The sequence below is a fragment of the Salminus brasiliensis genome, chromosome 18, assembly GCF_030463535.1.
Source record: "Salminus brasiliensis chromosome 18, fSalBra1.hap2, whole genome shotgun sequence".
In the NCBI taxonomy this organism is placed as follows: Eukaryota; Metazoa; Chordata; class Actinopteri; order Characiformes; family Bryconidae; genus Salminus; species Salminus brasiliensis.
The window spans coordinates 18477263-18498160 of NC_132895.1; the positions used below are offsets into that span (position 1 = coordinate 18477263).

Genomic DNA, 20898 nt, shown 5'->3' on the forward strand with positions numbered 1-20898 from the left:
TGAGGGTACTCTTGAATATGCCCTAAATATTAGAATCTGCTACTTTGCTACTTTAGGCTAAAACTGCTTATATGTTCATTTTTCATAATTGTACAGATTTCAGTTGCAGTTGCAAATGGGAATATCATTAAAATAACAAAAATACAAATGTTTCCACTTTTTAGAGCATAGATTAGATTATACATTTGACACAAACATTCAGATTTTGTTAAGATACGACTCTAGTCTATTAATTCTAATCAAAATATCATTTACTTTAATATGTGACGTTTAAAATATGTCCAGGGGCCCCTTCCCTAATAATGCCCCTGATATTCACCTCCCTGACCACCAGAGGTCCTTCTTGCTCGAGATCTACAGATCACCATGGTTACTCACATCCGCACTATATTGCCTCTAACCAGCCTCTTGCCTCAGTTTGCCTCGGTCTTAGTCAAGTATTTATGCCTTAAAGATTAGAATTTTCTACTTTGATACTTTATGTGCCCATTTTTCCAGATTTTGTTATTATCTCCTCCCCACCCCCGGAGTCTCTGATGACGTCTGATGAATTTATATATTTACATTTAAAACCACACGCTGACGTGATGACGCTCACGAGCTTTTAGACCAACGGTCTCCTGGGGTTTAGCCGAGTACCTGGGTTAATGTGTAAAGTGAACGCAATGGATGGTGAGTAGCTTTAGTGAGTCTCTTCCATTATCTTTTTCTATGTAGTTCAGAAACAGTGCATATAAAATATACATATCAGCAAATTAAACAGCTTGACGTTATATCCACTGTAATTTGATAAAGTTAGCTACATAACATTAAAGTAAAAAGACAGTTCAAATAAATACGTAGCATAGCTAGCTAGCTGGTGCTAAACTAGCCAATTAGCCACAGCTAGCAGTGTTTTTAACATAAGTCAGTTAGCTAAATTGGTTTTAGTAAAACGTCGTTAAAACAAAATAGAATTGAATGAAAGTGTTATCTATCTAGCTAGCATTAGCCAGCTACCCAGGCTTTAATTTGTCCTGTTTTCCAGGCACGCCGATTGAGGACGTCCATCTTGAAGACAGTTACTGTCACCACAGTTAGTATTAGTAGTATAATCCTCCCTGTTGTTATTCAGCACAGTGAATTAGCTGATGTTAATGATTCCAGGCTTTTGGGAATCAGGAATCGTCTCCAAAGCGTTGGACTCGACCCAGCGCAGCCTCCCCACACATCAAATGAATGCTTGTATTTTACTTTGGAGAAAGAGAGAAACAAAGTAAAATACAAATACATTGACCATTTGTGATGGACACAGATGTAATTTGGTTTCCGCTTTTATCCCATCCGTGCAGTGAACATACACATACACCCCAGTGAAACACACACAGTAACAGTGAATACACGTGCCTGGAGCAGTGGGCAGCCATTGCTGCGGCGCCCGGGGAGCAGAGAGGGTGAAGGGCCTAGCTCAGGGGCCCAATAGTGGCAGCTTGCTGAGCCCGGGTATCAAACCCTCAACATTGCCATCAAGAGCCCGGAGCTCTAACCACTAAGCCACCACTACCCATAATAATGGACAAATGCCTGTAGTAATGCTTTAACAAATATACTTTAAGTTAATATGTGATGTTTAATATGTCCCAGAGGCCCCTTCCCTAATGGCCCTGATATTCACCCCCCTGACCACCAGAGGTCCTTTTTGCATGAGTTCTGATAATCATCATGGTTACTCACATCTGCCCCATATTTCCTCTAAGCAGCCTCTTTGCCTTTGTCTTTGTGAAGTGTTGCCAGGTCTTTGTTGGTTTTTCTTTGCATGCCCTCTCTGGAATTTCACCCTTCTTGGACCTGGTTTTATGATTGTTGCTTAGCTGTTTTGCTGGGGGTTTTTTTGGAATTTGGACTGGTTCTTTGAACTTTGGAATTTAAGCACATGGATCCTGCTCATGAGTCTGAGTTCAGTATGTTCATGTTGCATACGGCCCACTTTGTCCAAACAGGTAGTCATTAAATGCTAGACATGACAAATACAAAAAAAGCTAATTACACTGTAATTACACACTGCATTTTTGCTCTGGGGTTCAGAGTGTCATTTATAACACACATTTTAATAGTGTAATACATGCTTAGTTAATATTATACTATTTTTATGTCTATTTTTTTTTAATAAAAAAAGAAAGTTGTCTTCAAAATGTGTGGAGTCAAACTGCCCTGGAGAGAGCTAAAATACATATACTGCTTATACATACAGAACAGGAATACATTTTGTTTAGTAATTTACTTTAAGCTTTCTTGTTCTAAAGTATTGTATTTCTCTTTTTTTAAGCCATCTTCACCTCCTCTCTAGATGATGAGGTAGGACCTGCATCTGTAAGTGAGTTTGAATGTTCAGACAATCATATACATTACTTACCAATTCTAACCTGTTGTCTCACATATACACTTTATTACCAGTTTGCGTCATTGCTGCAAAATGACATGAATGAGACTGAGCAAGATAACAGAGAGTATTCTCCTGATAGTATTAGCCTGTCAGAGGAGAGTGTGGTGGATGAACAGCCAGCAGGACGCATCAGCCTGTCAGAGGAGAGTGTGGTGGATGAACAGCCAGCAAGGGGTTTCAGCCTGTCAGAGGAGAGTGTGGTGGATGAACAGCCAGCAAAGGGTATCAGCCTGTCAGAGGAGAGTGTGGTGGATGAACAGCCAGCAAAGGGTATCAGCCTGTCAGAGGAGAGTGCGGTGGATGAACAGCCAGCAAGGGGTCCAGCTTGCTTTTGGTCTCCTTTGCCTTTGCACAAATGGGTCCATGCGGTTAATTTACCGGATTGTGACGCCATCCCTCTGTCTTGCCCTCCAGGCCCAAGTAGTGCCTGGGGATGTGCTGATCCAAATGAGACATTGGAGGTATGTCACAAACGAAGAGCACCAGTTTCCAAAATGTGAACATGAATACAAATTACTTTAGATTTGAACTAACCTGAAAAGATTTACAAGAGATAATACAATCTTAACTGACATTTATCAGTATAATGGCACATTGGTTTATGAAGCCATGGCTCCTGATCACCTGGTCTTCAGATCACAAGGTGTGTAAGGCTGCCTGTAAACGTGTACATGTCATTTTACCATAAACATTAGAAAGTGTTTGTCTGTATCTTTACTGGTCAGTTATTCTCCTATCATTGTACTCTCAGGATGAAGACAAGGAATATGTTGGTTTTGCTAGACTGGTAAACCAAGTCCAGCGAAAATCAGTGAGAAAGGGATTTGAGTTCACGCTAATGGTTGTGGGTAAGACTAAGTGAGAAGTGAGTTTTAGGTGAATAAGCTATGGCTAAGCTTTCATGATGGCTTTTTCAGGCCTTTATTTTATATAAAGGTTACATACAGCTCTAATTGTAGCTTAATTTATGTTTGTTTGCACATATTAGCCATTTAATTTGCCAAGATAGCATGAATGTGTGTGTAAAATGTGTTTTATGATGTTTTATGTTATTGGAAAAATAAGTGTTCACATTAAATCATTGAAACCTTTTTGTAAAGTATGTACAGCACTGTGGGCCAGATTAAAAAAAAAGTCAGTAATGATGACATGGAAAATATACAGCATGGTATTTAAGTTCTGTTCATAAAGTATTTACGTTCTATTCAGCATGCTCCTGTACAATTACTGCTTTGTATTTTTTATTGTAACCTCAGTATACCTTAAAAAAATAACCAAGGGTTACAGACTTACAGACTGAAAATACATCAAATTAAACTGATGACTTTTATTGCCTTATGTAACCAGTTCACAAAAAATTGACAAGAAGCTCATGAACATCAAACCATTAAAATCCTTAAAAGTTTCTTTGCCTGGTTAAATAGCTCTTCTCTGTGACAGACAACCTGTCCTTTGTGGTCCTATAAGGAACCTTTTAAATGATATAGAACCTTTACTTTCAAGGGTGCAGGGCTAAACGTGCATTCTGTCTCTCCTTTTCTGTAGGTGAGTCTGGCCTTGGCAAATCCACTCTTATCAACACCCTCTACCTCCAAGATCTGTACAAGGACAGGGCTCTTTATGATGCTCGGGGTAAGCAAAGCATTCTGAGGTGTGTACTTTCAGGTGTAATACTACAGTACTGCTTAGAAGGTACACATTTTATCTGTACACAGAAAAGATACATCAGACTGTAGCAATTACGAAGAAGGCTGTAGACATTGTTGAAAAGGGAGTTAAGCTCAGGCTCAACCTTGTGGATACACCAGGTTTTGGAGACAGTATGGACAACACCAACAGGTACATAAAAAGCTGAAAGACAAGATGAGCTGCTGTGTACGGTAATGATGCTCATTTTAGTTTGTAAGACAAATTGGTGATGGCCACTAAATAAGGGGTTAACTCTAACCTTAGATAATGTACACAAAGGTAAATGAGGTATGACAAGGTAAAGGCTGTGGTATGTTTGTGCCCTCAGCTGGAAATCTGTGCTGAATTATGTTGAGCAGCAGTTTGAGCAGTACCACATGTGTGAGGCCAGTCCGAACCGTAGGAACATTCAGGACAACCGAGTGCACTGCTGCCTCTACTTCATCTCACCTTATGGCCACGGGTACGGGTTACTAACAAGCTCTGTCTTATGTTATGTTGCAGAAGTTTGGCATTACTTGTCATAATAATTTTATTGTTGTATATACTGTAATAACTGCATTACACATTGACATGTGTTGACATGCAGACAGACAGTTTTGATACTTTTGCCACTATCTGTATATAGGGGTATGATGATTCAATGCATTTATTAATACAGCAAAAATAGGGAGTGGTTGAATATGAGCCTTACATTAATAAGAAAGCTAACATACCATAAAGTACAGTTTTATACAGTATTGTATGAGACAATTCTGTACCTTGCAGATGTGTTGTTCTGTTATATTTATAGGGATAAAATCTAATCAGATCTTGGATTTTCTTTTACAGCCTCAAACCGACTGATGTTGAAGTAATGAAGGCCCTTCATGAAAAAGTCAACATTGTGCCTGTGTTAGCTAAAGCAGACTGCCTGACCCTCTCAGAGATTCAGACAATGAAAGCCAGGGTGAGAGAACAATTATCTTCTGTGGTTCACAAAATAAGCTGTACATAAAACATACAAGCATAAAACAAAATAACAAAACAAAACAGAATCCAGCCAGGGTAATGATTGCGATTGCAGTCTGTAAACTCATTGTACTTATTACTTTCTTTCCCTTTAGATTTTGAACGAGCTTCATGATTACAGGATCAAGATATTTCAGTTCCCAGAATGTGACTCAGATGAGGACGAACTCTTGAGAAAGCAGGACTTGGAAATGAAGGTGACGACACATTGCAATTATAGCTGTGGTTGAAAGTTTACATAAACTCATCATGGACATGAATGTCAGAATGTTATTGAACTTTCATTTATTTATTTTTGTTCCTTTTTGTTGGGCAGAATGAATGTACAATGTATATTTTTGTTATATATGTTGTACAAATCAAATCAACACTGGGTCATGTTTTACTGTTGAATTTAGCAAATAAGTAGACATTTTGCTCTAAATGTGTAATTAATACTATCTTTACTTGTGTTTCTTGTAGAGGAAAAGTTCTTTTTGAATTTACTTTATATCAAAGCCACACATTGTTCTAATAATAAAACCACTTCCAAAATGTTCATTTTATGTAATAATGAAACTAATGACAAAGTAATTTGGGACCATTTCTGTTGGGCCTTTTATCGTAAAATGTTCCCACAATATTAAAGGCAGCTGGTGCTTTCAAGTGGTTTTAAAAAAAAGAGAGAAATAAGGTTCAGATAAAAGAGGTTCAGATGTTAGTGACAATACTGGTCTTAACTAAATCTCATGTTCTGTTTTTAGAGCAGCATACCATTTGCAGTAGTTGGGAGTAACACAAAAGTGGAGTGCCAGGGCAAGAGACTTCGAGCTCGCCTTTACCCATGGGGTGTTGTGGAAGGTGTGTAGAGCTGTGCAGACAGATGGCTAATGTGGTTACATGTATAATCATTTTAATGATTTGTCAACCATCTTTGCCTTGTGTGACATGTTTAAAGTGCAGTTATTTCTCAGTGCTAGTTGGATTTGTTACTATTCTGACATTTTCAGATTTTTTTTAAGCAAAGCCTGGGAAATACTCCACCCTCCACACACAAACACACTTTTTAACTTGATTTTTTCTTTGTTACACCCAGTGGAGAATCCTGCTCATTGTGACTTTGTGCATCTGAGGAACATGCTGGTGCGTACACACATGCAGGACCTCAAGGACATGACTCAGGACGTGCTGTATGAAAACTATCGTATGCAGTTCCTGTGCCGAAAAAAAGTGCGCTGACCTGGTAAGAAATAACATTCACTTACTGTTTTTAACTTTTTTGTATAACAAGTGACCATTTTTCTTCTATTCATTTAGGAATGGGATGTATGCCTACGCAGGACAACAGCACGCTGGCAAGAACTCCAACCAATAAAATATCAGGAAAAAAGAACTACTGCAAGCTTGATCTTTTGTTTATTAACCTTTTGTAAACATGACAGAGAGACCCGTCACATCTCCTTCGCAAGTGTTTAATGAAAGCACTCCCTAACAGACACTCTAAATACATTCAGTTTACTGAGGGCCAAACAAATGGCGAAGTCTACACTTACTTAATGTCCTTTAGGAACAGCGGTGCTGTGGAGGGTTTCCTCTTCTTGGAGCCAGAAGGGCCCATGGCGATTCTGGACAGGGGGTTCACTGCAGACATGAACCGGTAGTGAAAAAAAAGGGGAAAGAGAATGTATAGCAAAGTGTAATGCAAAAGGCAACACTTGAAATCAACCCCAGACATTTTTCTAATCATGAAATAATAATAAAGGAGCAGCCCGCACCCTGCTGTACAAATGCTTACCAGTTAATTCAGTTTACTTTTGATCCAGTGTATATTGAAGGACTTGAATTAAAGCTTCAAATCACACCTTGCTTCATTTGTAAATCGATTGTGGTGATGTACAAAGGCAGAATTACAAAAATTGTGACACCGTTCAAATACTTATGGACCTGCCCATGTAATATTTCCCTGGAAATTTACAGCAGTAAGCTATCTACTATATTATGTAATTATAGTATTTAAAAAGTGTTATATGAGAACAGCACTGTACTGTAAAAACATTAAAGTTGGTCAATTTCAGTACATAATTAATACACAAATGAGTCTTGTGTATTGTGTTTGAATAAATAAACAGCTCCATACTGAAGAAACTGCTCACAGTTACTGTAATTTTACAGATCATCTTTTTCACTGAATATCCTAATAAACTAAGCCTCATGCTCCATATTCAGGATGTGGGTGGTCTGGGTTGCTGTGTTTCCAGTGTGGTCTCCACTAGGGTTCCCGAGCGCACAGGAGCGCAGAAAGTCGTGTGGGAAAGCGTCCACAACACGCCAGCGCTTTAATCCGGGTGTGCAGCAGCGCGGATATACAGCCCAGCGAGCACCTGCGGCGAGAGAGACACGAAGACACGTTTTAAGAAGACTGTTTTTAATGTAAACTTCAGAAAACATGGATCATCCAACCTCGACCACCAACCGGTTCGTCAACGCCATGTTCAAACAGCGCGGTAAGGAATGATCATTCACACGGATCCGTTTTAAAGCGCTAACGCGGATTCACGAAAGCTTATGCGCAAACAGTCTAACAGTAGTATTGAACTGACAATGACCTGGAGTAGCTTCGTGTGCAGGTGTGTGATGCTGTAACACCGAGACGATTTCTCAAACGTCTGTATCTTCACACGAGCTCAAAAACAGAGACTCCTAGTACGAGTTTACGAGTTAAATGGTCTTTTTGCCCCCCTTTTTTTTTTTTTTTTTTTTTTTACATGCTTTCACATTCACGTGGACAAGATGCTGAGGTATGGATATAGCTAACAGTGACCTGGGTGCAGGATAGAGGACGGAAATGTGTGTTTTCTCTGTTTTTGCCCACCCCCACCTCTCCGAGGTCTTACCGCAGATCAGAGCATTAGTGTGAGACGCTAAGCAGGCTGTAGTGGGGCTGACTAATAAGAAGTGACAGGCTGAATGCAGGATCACGTTGCTTACAGTATTAAGAGTGGTAACCCTTCACTTACACACTTCACTGTACCCTGCTGTGTAAAATTGTGTTTCCAGCAAACCAAAAGAATTTCGGAGTTACTGATACTTTGCTGCTGGTTATCTGCCATGTGCTCTGAGGAGTAGGATGAATGGCATTTCCAGAAGCCTCCAGACACAGTATAAATGAACCTGTTTGCACAGGGCCGCTTTGGTGTTGGTTTAGTTTTGGATCTGTAATCCAGTACATTGGATTTCAAATATGTCAGTGACCATGAAGTTCATGAAGGGGAGGTCACTGTTTTTCCAAGAAGTTGCATTTCAGCAGTGAAAATGTAAATGAAGGCATCCAGCGTATTGTGGTGTGAAGTGACACTGTACTGTACTGTACTTTTACTGTAGTGAGTTTTAAGGAAGTTGCCTAAAATACAGTGATTGCATCTGGAAAATCTGAAGACGTGTGCAGGTTCCGTGGTCATTAATGTTGCACCTCTGACTCAGTCCTGCAGATTTCTCCTTTTCAACATCCAGAGACCCTGGATGTTGACCCTTCCTCTCTAGAGAGGTCACCCAGGTTCTTGTTCAGTCTCTTCTCACTTCAAGACTTGACTACTACAACTACAACTGGCTGGTCTCCCTTTGCGCACCATCAGGCCCCTGTAGCTGATCCAGAATGCAGCGGCACGGACGAGTTGTCTGCAACGTTTCTAAGTTCAGCCATGTCACTCCACTGCAGCGTTCTCTTCACTGGCTTCCTGTAGCTGTTGCTCGCATCAAATTCAAAACCCTGATGCTGGCCTACAAAGCCAAGAACGGACCAGCCCCTCCGTACTTGATATCAGTGGTCAAAAGCTGATCAGTACCAAGAGCCCTTCAAGCTGGCTCAGCTTGACCCGCCATCCCTTAAGATCCACAGAAGACCAGCGTCCAGGCTTTTTTCTGTCCTTGCACCGAAATGGTGGAATGGACTTTTCCCCTGGGTGTCCGAACAGCTTGCTCGCTCGCTGTCTTCAAACGCAGACTGAAGACCCACCTCTTCTGAGAATATTTAGGCGCAGTGTGGTGCAGAGTATCAGGGTCTCCATACTGACTTTTGTGTTTAGTAGTGTCTAAGCTTAGAGGTATTTTTGGATTAGGTGATATAAACTAGCTAAGGATATTTTCAGTAATCATTCAGTAAAGAAATGCCTGTATTTTCATCTTGTATGATGCGACCCCTGGTTCCAGTCACCACCACTGTTTCTTTATAATGAGCCATTTTACATCAAATCCTCTGAACAACTTTGTTTACACCTTAGCTGTTGAATTACATACAATTTCTCCTAAAGCCAGACTCTCAGCGTTAAAAAGAAAAACATAGACTGTTACCTGCCAGCTTTCTTGGCCAGCTGCATTTATTAGTCCATGCAAACAAGAACTAAATGTTTGGATTTGATCCTAGATGTGACATTGGCTTCAGGACGCTCCTGCTATGTTCCTCTCACTGCGAGCAGGTTTTAACATCAGTAAAGATAGCCATTTCTACATTTTACAGATAAAGCCAGAACAGCCACAACATCAAAAAGCAGCTTTAGTAACTAAAAAATCATAGAAAATCATAAAGACAACAAACCAGCTCTTCTTCACAAATGTCTTCAGTACAAGCTAAAAACCACTGCTAAGCTTCAGCATCCAAAATATGGAGCTCTACTAAGTGCTAAAAAAGGAGCTCATGCTCTAGTGCACACCAGTCATTTGTGAATCATGATGGACATTCATGGCTGAAACTTGTGCCACTATCTTTAAGGATGGTGTATTGTCTGATAGCAGCTACACGTTTGTGACTGGTCAGTGATCCACACTGAACACTGCTGAGCATTTTAGTAACCTAGAACAAGCTGGAACACACCTGCCGTACAGGACTGGTGGAACATCACAAGAACGAAGGGGGTGAACATCTGGTTGTCAGTGATTGCAAAGCATTTGCAACAAGTACTAGACTTATTGAGGTTCGTGGAAATTTGCACCTTTACGTCTGGTATGTCAGAAAGACGGGACTATGTATTAAAACAGCTGTAATTCTAATTAGGTGTGATTCACGCAATATCACAGTCATTCCAGACACACTGTACTGAATTACAGAACCAAAACAACAACAAACTGCAACAATGGAGTTGCAAGGTTTTTACATGACAGCAATGGTTTGAGTGTAGTAGTTAAGTGGACAATGTAAATTGTACAGTCACAGCTTAAGTGTGTTAAAGAATGTTTGCAGTGCATTCTGTCCTTCTATATCGTCGCTGTCCCTTAAAAATCTCCAGAATGGTGACTTTACAGGAGAAGGCAAAAATGTTCTTAACTTTGAATGGAAGTCAATGTAAAATAATAGTTTACTCTGAGTAATAATAATTAAAAAAAATGGACAAACACTTTCATTGCACAGCAGAGATGTGGTTAAACCTAGTTCACAATAGGGCTGTGTATTGGCAAGAATCTGGTCATATGATCATATTATCAGTAAGTATTATTAGTACTCTGAGTTGTACTTTCATACAGTCAGAACAGTGGCATTGGTCAGGGCTTCAACACAGCACAAAAGAAACCACTGTCTGCCATTAATCTTTACCTGTAGACCGCTGGATGGTACTGTATTGATACAGTACTATGATACAGTATATCACAGGATATCAGTATTTCCTTACCCCTCGTGGTTTAACCTCTACACTCTACACTTTAACCTCTGCAATGCTGAACTGCAGTGAAGTTCACATCGCACAGTGTGATCAGCAATGCCACAGCGCTGTTGCCGCTTTATGAAATAGAGCATGTACAGTGAGGTTTCTAAAGAATGGTAAACATGGTAAACAAGAGTGGTAACACTGACATCAATGTCTCCTTATTCCAGATGTAGTCAATGAGCAAAGATATGTTTGGGAAAGATGTGGACAAAATTGAGGCCAACTTCAAAGATGGCTGCTGTTCTGTTTTCAGCCACACATTCCCTGCATTTGTCCATATTCATAGATAATGATCAATCGTACACTGTCAACTCCAGACAGGTTAAGGCTTGATTGTGATTTAGGCATGTAGTGTGTAGCTTCATTAGCTATTAGCTACATTAGCCTCACATCCTCTATTCAAAGCTAAAGAAGCAAGAGTTGACCAAACATGTCTTGGCATAGCTATCAGTAAGATGGGAGGTTCTTTTGTACTACATACTGAATATTGTTTACCATAGTTTCACTAACGTTGTCTACTCCATGTATCAGTTGTCAAGTTTAGCTATAGAGGATTCAGTGGATACAGAGCTGGGCTACTCCATGAGAGATCTGCCCCCCAGAGCGGGTCACACCTTCCCTGGCCGGGAGATGCCCGTGATGGACAGGGAACCGGATGGCAGTGCACGTCCTCACACCCCTGGGACACCCACCTTCATGCGTCCGGTAGGAAGGAACCTGTTGGGCTCGGAGCCGGAGCTGCTACGCCGCTGCCAGCTCAGCTCCACCAGCTCACTAGAGTCTCCACTCAGTCCCTCACGACCCAAAAGCCCATGGAGATTCGACCCTTATGACTCCATTGAGGTAATGTTTAAATCCAGAATCTACAAGAAGGCCTTTTATTCTACTGTTAATTCTACGGTTTTTAAAGTATGCAGTAACTGCAATTACTAATTCATCAGTGCTTCTTTGGAGCTGAAAGATTTTGGGGGAAAGTCGCATTGGGTCACATTATAGATTTTTGCAATAATAAAAAAAAAGACCCAGATTTTTTTTCTCAAATGGGGCTCATGATCACTCGGTCAGTGGAAAGGATGTTTATCAGAGGAATTAAGGCAGTAATTATGTACGCAGTATGAACAGTGCTTGCAGGAGATCTATGGATCAATCAATGACCAGCAGACTTACAAAAGCATCCGCAAATTACAGTGCCAGTTCCCAGTTCATCAAAAGCTTTACGAGAGCCTACAATCGTGGAGGGGTTGTGTATATGTTTGTACAGTAAAAGTGAGATATATAATACACAGTCATTGACTGGAGCATGTAATCCATGCTCACTGGACATTAATTAAAGTTGAGAATATTTTTATAGAATTACTCAAAGCAATAAATAGATTCTGACAGAGGATATCCACATGTCCACATATCCACATTTATATAGCTAAATCTTAATGCCTGGCTTTATACCATCTTTACAGTCGGATCTGAGCCAAAAAGACAAAATGTGATATCACAATTAATCACAATGAACTACAATAGTGTACTGAATCAGGGTTGTTTTATTTGTTAAGACAGGTCTAATCGCTTCATATTATATTGAAGTCAGATAATATATTAAAAACACTGTAATGAACCATTACTGTGGATTTGCCTACATGACCAATATACTTCTGATTTGTTGAATCAATATGCGAATATGAATCAATATGTGAATGCCTTGATTCACCCCAACACCCAAAGAAAAGCTGTGATTGGTCAGGATGCCTAGAGCACAAGTGGCAGTAATGATTGGGGTAATGTAGTGTGCAGCCCTAACTGCTGGAACTGAGACGCAAGTTACGTAGTAGACGGGTCATTTATGTGCTGTGGTTCAAGAGCAGGGGTTTGTGGACTGGTTCAGAAGTTATCTAATCTGCATGATTTGAGGGCAATAGGACAGTTATGATCTGTGATTTAAGAAGAATGCTTTGTGTTGAGGAATCATTCTCAGTGTCGATCACTCTGCAATTCTTTTCAGGATCAAGATAAGGAATATGTGGGCTTTGCAACACTTCCTAACCAAGTACACAGAAAATCAGTGAAAAAGGGCTTTGCCTTTACACTTATGGTCGCTGGTAAGCTTGTTGCACTTCATAGTCAAAGTCTGAACGGTGTTCCAGTTATATACATACATACCTCCTCTAACTATCTTTTCTTCCTGTAACACCAGGGGAGTCGGGTTTAGGGAAGTCCACACTGATCAACAGCCTTTTCCTGACAGACCTCTACAGGGACAGGAAAATGTTGAATGCTGAGGGTAAGGCAGAAACATCCCATATGTCAAGTTACTGAGGAAAAGGCAGGCATGATGGTGCTCCATCCAGTACTTTTGGGATGAGTTGGGGGTGTGGTGGCGTGATGATCATCCAACATCATCATCATCCTGAACTCCTGAACGCTCTTGTCACTCCATAATTTAGTAGACAGCCTGGACAGCAGGACAGTAGAGACAGTTACTCCAACAAAAGCAGGATAAAGTCTTATTTTATTACCCTTGACTTTGGAGGTAGCAATGAATAAGCAGGTGTCCCAATTCCTTTGTCTATTCAGTGTATTTTGAGTATCTCCTGCTATACCAGCTGCTAAAACAGCTGATGTTTTGCTTCATTTCCACTGTAGAGAGGATCACCCAGACAGTGGAAATCATCAAGCATACGATTGGCATTGAGGAGAAGGGAGTCAAACTCAAGCTCACCATTGTGGACACACCAGGGTTTGGAGATGCTGTGAATAACACAGAGAGGTCAGAACAATAATAAAATGAACAGTAGATATTAGACAAATCTAGCAGTGCCCTAACCTTCATTTCTTTTCCTGTATATTGATAGCTGGAGGCCAATAGTGGATTTTGTTGAGCAGCAGTTTGAGCAGTACTTCAGGGACGAGAGTGGCTTGAACCGTAAGAACATTCAGGACAATCGAGTGCACTGCTGCCTCTACTTCATCGCACCTTATGGCCATGGGTAAACAAGAACAGCATGTAACATGTACATATGAAGGTCCAAATTATGCATGGTTATATTCACACTAAGCAAAAAAATTAATATTATGGCATAATAGAACCATTCTATAGCTTCTGTATAGAACCATCTACAAAGGGTTTCCCACTCGACAAACCGTTTAACCTGGCTAAGAACCGTTTAAGCATCTAAATGGTTCTGTATACCTCCTTTAGTAAAGAACATAAAGAACTGAAGAATCCTTGTGTATGTTTTAGTTGTATTGCAATTGAGGGAAGCAGTGACTGGTTGAGAACTAATACAAATAAATGACCTTTATTTTACTGTTTCTTCAGTCTCAGACCTATTGATGTGGAGTTTATGAAGGCGCTACAAGAGAAGGTCAACATTGTGCCTGTTTTGGCTAAAGCAGACTGCCTCACACCAACAGAACTGACACAAAGGAAAATAAAGGCCTGTGTCAGTTTAATTATACATTATAGGTTGCTTTCCTGGATAAGGATTGAGGCTAATCCTGGACTACATAGCATTCTGAATAGAGAGTCTCCACTGAAAGGAAAATATATAGTCCAGGACTAGGCTTAATCCTTGTCCCGCAAACCAAACCCTACATCTGTTATGTTTTTAACACATTATATTAAATATTATATTATATTATATATGTATATTATATTATTTGCTGGCTTATATCACAGTAAATGTGAACGCAACTATGTAGGAGCTTATGGCACATGGTGAGAGTCTTGCTTGTTTGCTACCCTCCAGATTCGAGAGGAAATTGAGAAATTTGGGATCCACATCTATCAGTTTCCTGACTGTGACTCAGATGAGGACGAAGAATTCAAACTTCAGGACCTAGAACTCAAGGTTAGCCTCATCAGTCTGATGAATTGTTCAAATGTTCTTCATTCAGAAAAATGTTCTGATTGTGATTTGTGTTTCTGCGTGTTGACCGATGAACGTTCTTAAAAGAATACTCCAACTGCCGTATCTCTCTGTAACTGAAAACCTTAGCACACTTAGACTAGAAGTCATTGGGCAGTTGCTGAGTTTTAATGGTTTATGATGTTTTATCCAACTTCAGAGCTTTATTGGGTATCATCCAGTAGAGAACTAGTTCATTAGAAACGACCTGTTTCAACAGGCAAAAGAGAAGAAACATAAAATTCCTATTTGAAAAAAAGCAAACAACTATTTTTTTTACTAAATACATACATCATTTTTGTTGATATGATTTGGTTTAACTGACTAGTTTCTATATGTTTAGCCTAAATTTTCTAGTCCTCAGCTGTCCAGTTTTGGTGAGCTTGTGCCCACTGCAGCCTCAGCTTTCTGTTCTGAGCTGACAGAAGTGGAATCCGACATGGTCTTCTGCTGTTGTAGCGCATTAGACTCAAGGTTGGACATGTTGTGCATTCAGTACATGTTTTGAGTTTAGAATCCTGCAACAGCCCAGTGACTTCAGTCATGAATGAATTTAGAGTCCATGGGTTTTCATTTGTTACACAATCAGTAATTAGTAAAAGGCAGAAAAAAACAAACAAACATGCAAAATTTAAGACCTCCAGTGAGCAAGCCAACGGCGACAGTGGCAAGGAAAAACTCCCTCAGAGCTGGAGGAAGAAACCTTGGGAGGAACCAAGACTCGCACAGGGGACCCGTCCTCCTCTGATCAGAACTATTTATAAATTATTGATTACCAAACCTTCTATACTGTTGAACTGCTCTGGTGTGCAACATATTCATATTCATAATATAATAATCATGGTGTAGTATAACTGAATATAGTCATGAAAGTAATGATGGCTAAAAGTGGTAATATTAATAGTGGCAGATTAGAAGCCCATTTTATAGTATTATGACGGTGAAATTGTGAATCAACATGCCCTTTGCTTTTTAAAGTATTTGATATTTGTTTAGGTTTTTTCAGCACTTTTATTGATAGTTGTGTGCTCTTTTCTTTAAAGAACAGTATTCCATTTGCTGTGGTGGGCAGTAACATTCTCGTGGAAAGCAAAGGCAGAAGGTTCCGGGGCCGCACTTATCCCTGGGGTGTGGTGGAAGGTACTCAGACCCATTAGACACTCTGTCCATCCTCCTCAGTACTCCTTTAATGGCATTACATGACTCATGGTGCTTTGTCTGTCTCTAACGTGTTTTGTTCAGCACAGTATTCGCTCAAGGTTTCTCAGCCTGAGAATGGAACAGTTCCCAGAAATGAAATAATAATAGATCACCATAATCTAGACAGACAATATTTAATGGCTGCTAAATGAGACATGATTTAATTGTGAGGGCATTCCATGGCCAAATGAGCATTTGAAACTGCACTATGTAACACTGATGTGCATTTTACTCCTGTTTCAGTGGAGAACCCTGCTCACTCTGACTTCCTGAAGCTGAGGAACATGCTGGTGCGCACACACATGCAGGACCTGAAGGACGTGACACGCGAAACACATTACGAGAACTACCGGGCCCAGTGCATCCAGAAGATGACCCGTATGGTGGTCAAAGAGAGGAAACGAAGGTGAGCACTCCTGAAACCAGTGGTCACCAACACTTATCTGCAGGGTTTGAAGGAAGTAGGGAGAGAGGAAGGACAGATAAATAGAACTGTGGAATAGAGAAGAGATTGGAAGGTGGTGAGGTGCAAATACTTTGTCACATGAAACGGAAGGTAGAGATGGAAATCTATTGGATTTTAGGATGTAAATCAGGTGGAGGAACTATAGACATGGTCTTCTTCCTGAATTTTAGTTTAGTTTCATATATCTTTAGAGTACAGAGCCCCACTGTTGATATCTCAATAAAACCACAACAAAAAGACCCTTTTCCCCCACAATCTACAGAATGTTTCAGTTTTTAGTTCAAGGCCCTAACACTATACTGTTTGAGGTCACAGGACTTTGTACCATTGTACCAATACCAAGTGATTCAATTGACTTAAATGTCAATAAAAACAACGGAAAATTGAGTGTTCTAAAACTTTTGACCAGTAGTGTACACATATTTTTCGTTGTTATACTCTTAGTTGTTATACGCTCTTAAAAGTATAAGATCCTTGAGGAGCTTTTGGAGATTCTTCAGTGTGAAACTGTGAAGGAACCTCTTAAGGTACTTTGAGGAACCATCAAGAAAAGGTTTTTAGAAGAAAAAGGTTTATTGAAGGTTCCTCAAAGCACCTTAAGAGGTTCCTCCACAATATTACACCTCCAAATGTGAACCAAGGATCTTTTATTTTTAACAGTGTATGTAATGCTGATGGTAAATCAGAGAAAATCTGTTTTACTGAGGGATTATTTTACCTCTCACCTTTTCTTTTAACAGTGCTTTGTGGGGTAGCTTTAAGGCTCTGTCCACACATATGTTTAAAAATATTGCATTTTCTTCCCATCCACAAAACAGTGTTTTATGCAATTACTTGTGTATAATGCATATTTGACATTTGTCAGTGGGTTACAACTAAATAATCCTTCAGTGCCCTTTAAGAAACCTGAATTCTTCTTTGGATGCATGCTGCATGGCTGTTTGCTAGAAAAAAGGTTTCCACAGTGGTGGTTTTGTGGGTCCCGTGATATTGTATCACATTGAATTCAAGCATGCAAGTAGATGTATAAGAACACATTCAACTTTATTATTATGTCTGATATTATAGTAGTTGTTTTGCTGGGAATTGTTGAGGCATTGACTGTGACAGTGATCAGAGTTAATTTCTTTTTGGCTTCCGTTATCCTTCTTTTTACTGTGCATGTTTGAAGTAGAGGCACTTCTTCTAAGCAAGCTTTACTGAAAATGTGACTTTTGTCTGAGGATGTATTCACTTGTCTTCTTTTCTTCCTGTCCCTCTGCTCGGGGCAGTCTGTGCAATCATCTGAGAGAGAGCGCCTCAGAATTACCACTAGTGCCTGTGGACAGTGAAACAGAGCGGCTCATTTGGGAGAAAGATGAGGAGGTAAGAATGTATAATTGGCTTACTTTAGTCATTAGGGCTCCTGATTAGCAACCGATGGGTTGTAGGTTTGACCCCAGGGAGACTGTATGGAAAAATGTTTTTCACAGAGTGCTTCTTACTTGCCATGTACACGGTACGCTGTGGGCCAGATTCACAAAACCTGGTGGTAGGGATGCTACGGCGCACAAAATGTGCAGCACCGCCCCATAAAGTTACTCAGCCTGTCAGGCCTGGTATTCTAATTGGCCCTCAGTAACTAAGCAGTATTGAAATGTTAATGAGCTCACATGTATTAATGAAACAAGCAAAGTGAAACTTGCAGTGCTTGACACAAACTGCCTCGCTGCAGAGGATCATTCTTTTATAGAGCAGCTAAATAACCTTCCTAAAGAGTCTTAATAAGTCTGAGTAAAAAAAACAGAAAATGTGTAGAAGAGTGTGTGTAATGCATTAAGGTTTGCTTTATGACCAAAGATGTTTGAAACTGTTACAGGCGGTCAGGAAGCAGACTCAAGAGGACAACCTGTGAGAACAGGTCTTATTTAGGTGATTAATTGAATAAGATGTGTGTTATATGATGCACTGTTGTGACTGTGGGTGTTTTCATGCAAACCAAAGAAGGTGCCAAAATGGCAAATGACAGCTAGCACGAACACAACTACAGAAAACTAAACTCCTGCCTCTCTCAGGAGAGGGAGCTGATTATAGGTGCGGCTTTTAAGCACCAAATTTAAAAGCCAGAACTTGCTTTACTTTAAACTTAGCCTTCTGTTAGTTAGGCGTATTGTCTCCTTTTACTAAGTTCAGAGCTGAGATCGCTTTTCTTCTCGCTTGGTTTCCTCTTTAGCTCTTTTCTTTTCCAACTCAGCTCAACTTTTTCTCAGCTCTTTCTCTTGTCTTTTTATTTTTCTTTTACTTCAGTGTACCTAAGTGTACCTAAGTGTACCTAAGTGTACCGTACCATACCGGTCACCCCTCTACAAAGGTGTGACAGTGAAGCACCCTTTGTCACAGTCTTAAATGCAGTGGCAACCAGGTGACTCTGGTTGCCACTGATTACCCCTAGGTGTTCTGGGAATTGGAGTTCCCATGGGTAACAGTGCCTCGCTGCCATCGCCCTCTGCTGGCAGGTGGCAGAACAGATTGACCCCTTACAGAAACCTCATAGACAAGATAATAAAAATCTGTTTTTACAGAGAAACTTAGCATTGGCCATCTGTGTTTTTTGTTGTTGTTGGTTAATGAATCACTAATCCCTGTTTATGAATTTTGAAAAAGTGTTTCTTCTTAACCTCAAATAGAAAATTTTGTCCAAACCAAGAATTATGGAGTTGATGCAGTTTGTCCAAGCTTCTACTTCTCCAGGGAGGCTTTAAATTAGAGGGTGGGAGTATTGGCAAGTTCAGGTACTGATTGTGGATGCTCTGGATCACAAATGCCACTCCAACTCATCCAGAAAGTATTCAAAGCCTAATCACTAATATGGACACAGTAGCACTGCTCCAGAGTCCACAGAGGGGCTTTATACCACTCTAGCTGATTTCTAGAATCAGGCATGGTGATCATAGACTCAAGTGTGGCTACCCCAGAATGTCCCATTCTACTTGGCTTTTCAGTGGAGATTATACAAGCTGTGTGTGTGTGCAGTTGTATACAAGCTGTGTCTGTGACTGGTGCACCTTGAAGTAGATCAATTACCTTTGGATTTATAGTGTTGGTCAATATTGGTGAAACAGTCTAATCATAAAACATATCTTGCCTCAAACCTAGCCTTCCCCTCCACTATACAAGTGTATGTAGGCCTTTGGGGGTTTAAAAAAGAGTATTATTATTGTTGTTATTATTATTATGAGTAGTAGTAGTAGTAGAAGTAGCAGTAGTATACTGTAAAGCTATGGTTTTCAAAGTGGGGTCCCTGGAGGCCCTGATGTGCAATGAGAGGCATGATATGCAGTGTCACTATGGTCATTCATCACATCACAAGTACAATGATGGCAGTCTCAGGTTTGGCTTTGATGAGATCAGTGCCAGTCGAGCAAAATGTAATCTGGGTCAAGCTTCTAGAGAACAAGGCCATGAAGCAAACAGCTCTGGTTACAAAACACCCAGCTAAACAAAAGACTGTAAGAATGAGGGGTATTCAGAAAAACTGGCCTCACTATTTGAGCTCAGGGGACTAAAAACCAAAAGCCACACATCACAGAAGAACTTAGTGAAGTCCTTTTAAGCAGCTTTATTCAAGAATTGGTATTTCTTGCTCCTGGACTCCACCTACAGTCAGGAAGTGTAATTCACGTTTGAAAACACCATTAAAGAACATGCTTTACACAAACATTTCTGGACAAGGCGGTAGAGTAATATTACTCGGGTTACACTGTTCTTGCAAGCGGTGCCATGTGTTTTACAAGAGTTACATAGTGCAGTTGCCATCATGGCAAGCCCTGAGTGGGAAGGCTAGAGATGCTGTTCTGCTATTCCACAAGTTAGTGGAACATTAAAGTGCTTTTAAAGCTGTTTTTTATGGTAAAATGCTACATAATGTTGCTTTAAATGGCAAAATTGTCAGTGTTTCAGTGAACCTACTGCTAGTTAAGGACTGTTTTGTCTGTTTTGGCTTTAAATCCACACAAAAGCACTGAATTTGATCACTGAAACCTGAGCTTTTTAAAAACACTCTTCAAGGTGGACATATTTAAACATGTTTTAAAAAAGGGAATATATAATAAAATAATAACACCAGGGATACTTTTTTATATAGGTGTTATTAGTTCTTTTAGAGTGATTTGGTTGTGTGGTTGCTTTTCCTGCAGCTTCGGAGAATGCAAGAGGTGCTGCAGAGGATTCAAGAGCAGATGCGGCATGGACACTGAGTACAGAGTGAAGGCTGTGAAATCTGTAAATAGTTTATTCACGTAATGTCCTTTCATGTTTTTTGTGTGGAGAAGGAAAACAGCATTGTATATGAATTATTTCAGACTCCTAGCTCATTGAGGCAGGCAGAGGAATTCTGCTGAACATACAGATTGCACACATTCAGTAAATACCACACTTGTGTTTGTTAGTAGAAGCAGATGTATGTTATCATGAACATTATTAGAGTGTTTTATGTGTTGTATGTCTATTTCCTGTACACAAAACTGTTACAGAGTGTAAAGTTAATGCAATTCA

The 20898-nt window shown here is 40.1% G+C and overlaps 2 protein-coding genes across 4 annotated transcripts; both read left to right on the forward strand.

The window, feature by feature from the left end:
- Positions 1 to 412: 412 nt before the first annotated feature.
- On the forward strand, positions 413 to 6886 carry LOC140538862 (septin-5-like). 3 transcript variants are annotated; one of them, XM_072661386.1, is made up of 11 exons: positions 413 to 672; positions 1028 to 1075; positions 2306 to 2353; positions 3968 to 4054; positions 4138 to 4261; positions 4440 to 4574; positions 4943 to 5060; positions 5218 to 5319; positions 5866 to 5962; positions 6198 to 6344; positions 6419 to 6886. In XM_072661386.1, the coding sequence occupies exons 1-10, from the start codon at positions 648 to 650 to the stop codon at positions 6338 to 6340; spliced, it is 927 nt and encodes a 308-aa protein (XP_072517487.1). In that variant the 5' UTR covers positions 413 to 647; the 3' UTR covers positions 6341 to 6344; positions 6419 to 6886. The 3 variants fall into 3 exon arrangements, with proteins under 3 accessions (XP_072517487.1, XP_072517485.1, XP_072517486.1); XM_072661384.1 differs by lacking the exons at positions 413 to 672; positions 1028 to 1075; positions 2306 to 2353 and adding an exon at positions 2376 to 2692; XM_072661385.1 differs by lacking the exons at positions 413 to 672; positions 1028 to 1075; positions 2306 to 2353; positions 4138 to 4261 and adding an exon at positions 2376 to 2692 and having other exon boundaries at positions 3968 to 4073.
- Positions 6887 to 7547: 661 nt separating this feature from the next.
- On the forward strand, positions 7548 to 20715 carry septin4a (septin 4a). Its single transcript, XM_072662820.1, has 13 exons — positions 7548 to 7605; positions 7892 to 7899; positions 11329 to 11640; positions 12794 to 12890; positions 12986 to 13072; positions 13435 to 13558; positions 13644 to 13778; positions 14111 to 14228; positions 14541 to 14642; positions 15743 to 15839; positions 16143 to 16305; positions 17637 to 17730; positions 20541 to 20715. Exons 1-13 carry the CDS (start codon positions 7548 to 7550, stop codon positions 20598 to 20600), a joined length of 1455 nt encoding a protein of 484 aa, XP_072518921.1. The 3' UTR covers positions 20601 to 20715.
- The last annotated feature ends 183 nt before the right edge of the window (positions 20716 to 20898 follow it).